Source organism: Daphnia magna, linkage group LG4, assembly GCF_020631705.1.
Source record: "Daphnia magna isolate NIES linkage group LG4, ASM2063170v1.1, whole genome shotgun sequence".
NCBI lineage: Eukaryota > Metazoa > Arthropoda > Branchiopoda > Diplostraca > Daphniidae > Daphnia > Daphnia magna.
In genome coordinates, this window is record NC_059185.1 from 12,800,123 (window position 1) to 12,808,745 (window position 8,623).

The 8,623-nt window shown below is 38.6% G+C and overlaps 4 protein-coding genes across 4 annotated transcripts; 3 read left to right on the plus strand and 1 right to left on the minus strand.

The window, feature by feature from the left end:
• The first annotated feature begins 72 nt into the window (after window positions 1-72).
• Window positions 73-793, plus strand: LOC123471016. The gene is made up of 2 exons (XM_045171821.1): window positions 73-327; window positions 390-793. Exons 1-2 carry the CDS (start codon window positions 238-240, stop codon window positions 672-674), a joined length of 375 nt encoding a protein of 124 aa, XP_045027756.1. The 5' UTR covers window positions 73-237; the 3' UTR covers window positions 675-793.
• A 209-nt stretch (window positions 794-1,002) lies between these two features.
• On the plus strand, window positions 1,003-2,050 carry LOC123471015 (serine/threonine-protein kinase/endoribonuclease IRE1-like). The gene is made up of 4 exons (XM_045171820.1): window positions 1,003-1,094; window positions 1,175-1,679; window positions 1,748-1,872; window positions 1,937-2,050. Exons 2-4 carry the CDS (start codon window positions 1,256-1,258, stop codon window positions 1,997-1,999), a joined length of 612 nt encoding a protein of 203 aa, XP_045027755.1. The 5' UTR covers window positions 1,003-1,094; window positions 1,175-1,255; the 3' UTR covers window positions 2,000-2,050.
• On the plus strand, window positions 2,036-2,782 carry LOC123471411 (putative ankyrin repeat protein RF_0381). The gene has a single exon (XM_045172654.1). It carries the CDS (start codon window positions 2,036-2,038, stop codon window positions 2,606-2,608), a length of 573 nt encoding a protein of 190 aa, XP_045028589.1. The 3' UTR covers window positions 2,609-2,782.
• Window positions 2,783-7,473: 4,691 nt separating this feature from the next.
• Window positions 7,474-8,447, minus strand: LOC123471157. Its single transcript, XM_045172101.1, has 2 exons — window positions 8,377-8,447; window positions 7,474-8,311 (listed from the first exon to the last, which is right to left on the minus strand). Exons 1-2 carry the CDS (start codon window positions 8,377-8,379, stop codon window positions 7,742-7,744), a joined length of 573 nt encoding a protein of 190 aa, XP_045028036.1. The 5' UTR covers window positions 8,380-8,447; the 3' UTR covers window positions 7,474-7,741.
• Window positions 8,448-8,623: the final 176 nt, after the last annotated feature.

Genomic DNA, 8,623 nt, shown 5'->3' on the forward strand with positions numbered 1-8,623 from the left:
TAGGATCTTCATTATTTTCTGTTGATTTCGAATCGTTGTGTAAGAAACACTTTTCCCTGCTGATAAACCTGACCAGTAAATTAAATCTTATTGCGCTGTTCGAAGATAAAACGTTATCAACTTAGGGCGTTGGCCATTTGCGTATAGGACTAGAAGGAAGCCATCGCAACATCGTCATTCGACAACTGTTTATTGCGGAACTATTTACTGATCCTGTATTTTGTGAGTTTTGAGAAAATGGAGGATCACTTAGGTCAGGTGTTTGAAAGAAATTTCGGAGGTGATGTTGAAAGAGTTAGGGACCAATTAAAATCGATCAAAGATAAGGTATAACTAATTGAATGCTAGTCAAACAACCATCTTTACAAATTTCAATTTGAACACTTTAGATTGCTGGAAAAGAAAAAGAATTGCTTGAATTGTGTGGGCATGACAATCGATTGGATCTAACGGAAAAAATTAAAAACTTCATTCAGTTCGGAATTGATCTGAACGCAAAGGACAACGGTGGAAGGAATGCGCTCCATCTTATGTGTCGAAACTATTCCAGCCCAAAATTAACCGACGCCATTAAACTTCTCATCGAAAACAAAACCGACGTGAATGCAAAGGACAACGATGGATTGAATGCAATTCACTTTTTTTGTGTCGATATCATTCAAGCCAAAACTTAATTAAAGCAATTCAAATCTTGATTCAATCCGGAATCGACGCGAAAGCAACCACCAACGATGGATCAAATGCGCTCCATTATTTGTGTCGATACAATGCAAGCCCCAATTTAACCGACGCAGTTACAATTTTTACGGACCTCGGAATGAATCTGATGACAAAAGACGACAGTGGCTGGAGTGCGTTTTATTATTTGCAAAACAAAGATAAGAAGGAAATGAAAATTTTCTTCGACCGCGATGCTCTACTCGGGCGAGGTGGCTTTGCTGCGGTATTTAAAGGAAAGTTCGGAGGTCGTGAAGTCGCAGTAAAAAGAGTTGAAATTACATAAAAGTCGACGAAAGAGAAGAAGAAGCAATGCTCAAGTTAAAACATCCAAACATCGTAAAACTTCTTCACTGTGAAAAGGATAACCACTTTATGTAAGATATTTTTTCTTGTTTTAAAGAATAATATGTTTTAAAAATTGATTTTTTTTTTCGTTTTCGTTACTGTGTTAAAGGTACTACGCATTGGAATTATGTGTCGCTTCTTTAGATCAACTGTTTTTGAAGTCGGATAATCCTAAAAATACGATGGACGTATGCCACGTCAAATCGTAGTTTTTTCCCAATTAGCTTCAGGACTGGAACACATCCATTCAGAGCATTTAATCCATCGGGACATTAAACCGAGTAACATCCTCATCATGAAAAGTCCTGGCAAAAATGAAGAGATAATAATCAAATGGTCTGATTTTGGACTGGCCAAATCCGTCAATGAAAAAGGATTACACTCGTGGACTGGTGCGAGAGGAACCAGAACTTGGTACGCACCGGAAGTGCTGGAAAAGCTCATCAAAGAAGAAAAGGCGGAACAGGATGAGTTTTGGGGCACCGTCCAGAGCGATGTGTTTGTCCTGGGACTCGTTTTCGGTTACCTTTTCTTGAAGGGAGAACATCTTTACGGTTCCAGCGAAACAGAAATTCATGAAAACATAATTGAAAAAAATCCGGTGAATATGCAAAGTAATTCCCAATTTAATTCCATACCCTTTTTTATTTTTATTAATAAAGAGTTTGTTGCTTTATTATAGAAATTAATGGTGAATTGCACAACTATTATAAGGATGACTTACTAAGGAAAATGTTGGAAGACGACCCGAAAAAAAGAATAACTTCGAAAGAAGTCGTCGAACAACTGGAATCCATCAACAATAAGGTAATATTATAGATTATGTCCTAGAAGGAAGTAACAACCCTTATCGTAAATTTGTCCAATCTAGTTCATTAAAAAAAAGAAGAAGAATTGCGTCAACTATGTGCCCGTGACTCTTCGTCTGGTCTAATAGAAAAAATCAACGACTTAATCCAACTGGGAATTGATGTCAATGCAAAGGGACAGCCTTTTTAGACACAATGCGCTCCATTATTTGTGTTGGAACAATTCAAACTCGAATTTAATTGACGCCATTCAACTCTTAATCCAACTGGGAATTGACGTCAATTCAAAGAGCAACGGTGGACAGAATGCGCTCCATTATTTGTGTTGGTTCAATTCAAACTCGAATTTAATCGACGCAATTCAACTCTTAATCCAACTGGGAATTGATGTCAATGCAAAGGACAACGATGGACGGAATGCGCTCCATTATTTGTGTTGGTTCAATTCAAACTCGATTTTAACCGACGCCATTCAACTCTTAATCCGCAAGGGAATTGATGTCAATTCAAAGGACAAAGATGGATGGAATGCGCTCCATTTGTTGTGTCTAAACGATTCAAACTCGAATTTAATCGATGCCATTAAACTCTTCATCCAACTCGGAATTCCTGTCGTATCCGACGGCAACGATGCGCGCTCTATTTTACGCAGAAATTATAAAATAAAGAACAAGGTCGAAATCCTAAAACTACTGAACGAAAAAGCCTCATTCGAGAGCTGCTTCGTCCTGTAGTACCCTGACTCGTTTCTGGGCGATGCATTGCGCTTAGTCGACGGTGAAATTAAAATAAGGCAAGTGTCTCATACTCGAAATCTTTAACCACTAAAATTGTCAAATTTCTCGCTTTCTCGGCTGTAACACCCCGACTGATTGACTTTTCATTTCAAAAATAAAAATGTGACTGAATCGCCGTGTTGTCAATTCATTATCTCTTTAGCCAAGTTGAATGCAACTCATTCGACCATTTTTTAATTCCTCGAGTGGTGGAGCTGGTAAAATAGAAAAGTTGAAGTGAAATCGAGTTGAAAGCACCAAACGTTGCCTTGTTGCAAACCGCATGTGCGTAAATTAGAAAATGATAGAATTAACGAGCATATCCAGATAAGAAATACAAAGATTCTGAGTTACGATTGATGAAGTTTTCTTCGTCCACTAAGGGGGCAAAATAAAAAACAACTTTTTCATATGGAGAACCACAAGAAAAAAAAGAAAAAAAAAAAATTTAAAATTTAAAATTTTCAAAATTTAAAATTTTGCAAGGTCATTCAACACTTATCGTTGGTTTAAAACTCAATGCTAATTACCAGAGTGATTTTTGTCCATAAAATGACAGTGAAACCAAAAAAAAAAAAAAAATTTGCCTCCAATTGTGTCCAGTCCGCATGGTGCGATATTTACATAAACAGCCCAGCCATTTGATAATTCAAGTGTTTAAATGATTGTTTTAAACCCCCATATTATTACATCCTGACCATGTCTGGCCATTTGTTTCTAGCCAATTTTAATTTTGGGCTTCTAAATAATTGATATGATGATTTATTAAAAGAGCAGACGTCTATCGTGAAAATGACACTTCCACTGCCGTGACCTTTAAAGTTTAGACATAATAAGTTTTTATTTAAAAATTTATATTAAATTTTTTTTATATATTTATTATTTTATAGAAATTAATATTATAAATATAATTATTATTATTTTATTCAAATTTTTATTAAGTTTAAGTTTTTCGCAAGAGCACAAAATCAATGAAATGAAGTCAGCTAAACAGATAATCTTTGACCTCTCCCCATTTATAACTGAAAAACAGGCCCGTATTCTTAGTCAGATCGAATATGATGTCAACAATTGGCCCATCCCCACCCTATGACACGATCGCAGCAGAAATGGCGCCAAAATGGCGAAATGTGGCCAGAGAAGAAGATTCTGAAAGTCGGGGCCGACAATTTATGAGCGAACAAAATGACTCAGGTCATTTATTAACTGCATCATTTGCAAACATTTCTCTAAAATCAATGGAAAGAAAAGCCAAACGATTGCAATTTGGAAAGGGTGTCAAGATTTGAGGCGCTTCTCAAAAGTCAAATTGTCATGACAAAAAAAATGTATAAAAACTGACCTGGAAAAGGAGCAGAGAACTTCTTTCGCCTTGAATTGTATTCAAACGCAGCACAGCCATCCACAAATTAACTGATTTACAATAGGCGATTAGGTGGGGCTGCTGCATTCCCCATAAATGACAATCAGCTGGCCGTTTTGCCGTTGCTGTTCTTTCTCTCTTTTAAAAAACTAAGTAAGTGCTGATTGTTGAACTGGATGAATAAAAGCCAGTCTACAGATTGTTCAGCACCTCAAAGTTCACACTGATACATCACCGTATTCCAACACTTAACTGTTGTAGCCGAATACGGCTAAAAACTTTGTAATAAACACTTAAACCGGTTAGTTTAAGCAGAGAGCCATGCAGAAACGACATGTCACAGCCAGCTCGAATGTCGGTCACAATGGATATGATGACTTGATGAAATGATGAGGGCTAAGTTTTCGCTCCCTAGGAGTGGGGATGGGGGGTGGGGAGTAGATTTTAGTTTCCTTCCTTGGGGGAGGGGCAGGTCCTGACCTTGTGATGGCGACCGATGGATGGGGAAAGGCCATAGGAAGACGAACACAATCAATTCAGTTTGAGTCAATTGAATTGCTGTCAATGAAGTGGGGAACCTCGTGAGAACTCGTTAGCTAATGGAAATCGTCGGAATTGCGACATCGATGGCTAATGCCCATGGGGGCACTTGTCAAACGTTTAGCTCACACCCTTGGCTAAATCAATCGTTTCTGATTGTTTCGCTGATGTGCGTCGTTTTGCTCATTGTTCATAATTGTCTGTTGCAAGAAGGTTGCCCTAATTTTTCGTCTTCCTCTTTCCAGTTGACGTCGAGTGTCAACATCTGTTTACTTCGTTTGAAGATCGTCATTTCAAATAAAAGAAAACAATAACATCCACCAAACGTTTCTTTGCAACAACAACAAAGAAAACAAGTACGATGTAACCAACAACTTCACTTTCCCAGAATTGGTGCCCAAACTGCGAGTGACGTCACGACAAGCGGCTTAAAGTGGAATATTTCCCTTTCTGGAGTATCCCCTGCCATCGATGACGTCATCCCACTTTTCCTCGAGAGATTATTGTGCCTGGAGCCATGGACCATTTGCATCTGCGACGAGAACCCAAACATCAATATCCTACTGCATTTGATACGCTTCAATAGGTACCCTAAGATCCTAAAACCCAATCGAGTGAACGTTAAAATTGCAAACAAGAAAGGCCGCCCGCTTTTCAGCAAAACGATCGTCATTGAGAACATCATCGACTTCCCGTGAAGTCTGTCTAGAATCAGTAAACAAGATTTGCGTGAATGGCAATTCTACGAACAGGATGGCAATTGCACCATCTACTGCACATCAAAACGTAGAGTTTCAGAGAAACAAAATCAGAATCTTCTTGATCTTGTACCAATCGCCTCCGTGAAAATCTGCCCTTCTTCGGATGGCGGGAAAACTTTAGTACCGCTGCGATTTTGAAAGACGGATGGTGTTTTGCATATGAATCACATACGTACCTTTCACTATTCTTGGTCCAAAAATTGCAGCCGTACCAACATTTTCCAGCCATTCGGAGAGGGGCAGTTAGAAGCGAGTGGTACTTCCCTGACGACATTCTGTGGGAGTGGCATTTTGAAATCGGAAGCGTCGACGCACTACTGACCCGTTTTGCATTGGCGCATCTAGTCCCGCGGCTTTTTCTATTTCTATCCTCGCATCCAATGTGTTAACGACTTTGATTCGAAACCCTAGCGACGGCCACGTCCTCGTTGCGTTTATAGCCTCCAACGAGCTGGACGAGTTTCTTTGCGTCCTCAAACAGCACTCAAATCTCCCGCATACATCAAACTATGGTCCCTTAGAAAAATGATAAAATTATCCGTTCATGCCCATCCTCTTTCCTCTTTTCTGTTGTTGTGTCGTTAAAATCCCACGCTTTAAAAACGAATCACGATTGCCACTGTTATTTGCATCGATCCTTTATAAAGCCTTAACAAAGAGAAGACGCCATACAGACCAACATTGACGTCATCCCATCACGCAGCGTCCCGCGTCTGTTGTTGCAAGCCGGTTTGATTGTGTGTGTTATTTGAATGATGCTAAAAGTGAAGTTTTTATTGCTAAAGTTGCTAATTGCTAATGTGAAAAATACGAAAGAAAAGTGAGTCAATTATTTTATCCTCTGTTGTTTAATCATTTAGATGGGGATGACGAAGGGACCGTTGGCATTGACCTCAAGGACACAAACACGTGAAATAGAGGCAATTTACCTGAGGCAACCAGGTGACATATTTGATCATTTACGATTAAAATTGCCCAGATTGGGCTGACGGACTGCTGGCAGGTGACAACAGAGTTGCCAACGAGGACATCAGATCGTTGGACATCACGTGACTTTCGCCCTTGAAGTGGAAAACTCGACGGCCAGAGGGATATCGTCACGTCATTATCCAGGCGTAAGAAACGATGTCTTTTCACCATAGCATACAGAAAATGTTGTCATTGTTTCGTGATGAGGTGTTAAGTGTTGATAACAAGCTAAAATTGTTTGACTTACATATTTATTCAACGTCTTGTTTCCGATCACCATTCCCTAACGACGGGCTGGAGACGACTGTTTCCCGCATTTGTTTTGGCCTTTTTTTCCCTGCCTTTAAAAATGTAAGTCTATTAAGTCTGTTTCATACGGTAGATGTATGTTTACGGATCGGGATTTTCAGTGGCTTAATATGGTTTTTGCAACGACTCGACTGGTTGGTTTGAAATTTGCCGAAAATAGCAAAAAGCTTATTTTGAATTGATTTTGAATTAATTGTGTATTCACCACCTTTAAATTACAAAATTGACATTTGGCTGGAACAGAACCACATAGATCTCATTAGACATTTAATCCATGGAGGGCAGGGAGGAGGAGAAAAAAAAAGAAAATTGCTAGAAATAATGTAGGAATTGTTGCTGATGCTTATTCAGCCAATAGGCACACGAAATGTTTACGCAAATGTGAACAAGTTGTGCGAAATTTCATTGTGCGCTAAACATGAACTGTTTCTCTTCACGCGGTTTTTTCTTTTAATTTTGTTATACAGTGAAGATATAACGTTAATGTCGACGACAGACTAAAATAGGTCGTTTTTATTCTTCTGATTCTTGCAGAAATATCCCATTACCTCGTTCATATCCTTCCATTCTAAATCTTCGACGACCATTTTGAGTCTTTCAACAAAGTACGTGGTGGATGTCCTTGGTTCCAAAAGGACGTCCTTTATTTTTGGCCCTGCGAATGACCAATCTAGTCTTTAACTGCACCAACGACCAGTAAGTTCCCTCCTTCGTTTCAAAAATCATAACGATGTGATTTTTCCCCCAGTGTACCAGTTAAAGAAGAGTACGATAATAGCAAGGAAAAGCCCGAAAGAAATAAAACCATACAAGTAAACAGAAAACAAGATAAAACCTTTTTCGTTAAATGGGAAATCTTCTTAAAAAAAAAGAATTTAATAAAAAAACATGAATAAAATTTATTATTAGTGAAACGACTAAATAATTCGTAAGGACAAGTAAATCTTGTGAGGAAGCAGATTTAAGCATCAGGTATTGATTGCAGACATATCGTTTGAATGGGATTCTTAACTTGTAAGACTCAAGTGTTCAATTAAAGATTCTGAACCACCACAAAGTCGTACTTTCAAAGCTTTATCCGCTTTATCCACTGTCATGTAGAATAGTAGAAACCACTTGTTGAAGAAGGCGGTTGATCGGCAGCCCTCGTCAAAATATACTAAACAAGTTGATCCGATCAAAAAGCAAAGCAGCAAATTCTTGGCAATTCGTACTGAGGACATGGTAACCTTGGTTCAAAACATCTATCCTCCAAATGTAATTGATGAGTTCGTTTATTGTTGTATTCCTGCCTTGGTCGTTTTGATCTTCTGAATCCCAGTCCACGGAGTTAGCCCAGTCGTCCGTTTCTTTTCTTTGGTACATGTCACGAACGCTCTCTAGTTTCTTTGAGCGTTGAATCGTGATGCCTTCCGTGTTTTTCTCGATCGACCACCGCAATTGTTCGTTTCCATTATAATGAACGCGTGGTAAAGCTTGTTGTTTATCAACTGCAGAGTAGAGAGCGGATTGCTGTAGACGGACGCATTTTGGATCCTCTTCATCCGTGTCGATCAATTCTGATAATTTTTCGCGAAGCTCTTGATCCGTGATCCAATAATCACTTGTGTCTGTTTCGTCCGCCGTAGGTTCGTCCACCGTAGGATAAAAGTACAATTTGCATTTGAAATCGCCACCGATACCTCCACCCCACGACATTTCTTCTTCTTTTTTAGTGAGCTAGATTAGACAAATTTACGATAAGGTTGTTACTTCCTAACTTAGGACATAATATATAATATTACCATATTGTTGATGGATTCCAGTTGTTTGACGACTTCTTTCGAAGTTATTCTTTTTTCGGGTCGTGTTCCAACATTTCATTAGTAAGTCATCCGCATAATAATGACGTAATTTTCATCTAATTCTATAATAAAGCAACAAACTCTTTATTATTAGAAAATAAAAATAGGATGGAATTAAATTGAGAATTACTTTGCATATTCACCGGATTTTTTTCAATTATGTTTTTGTGAATTTCTTTTGCTGGAA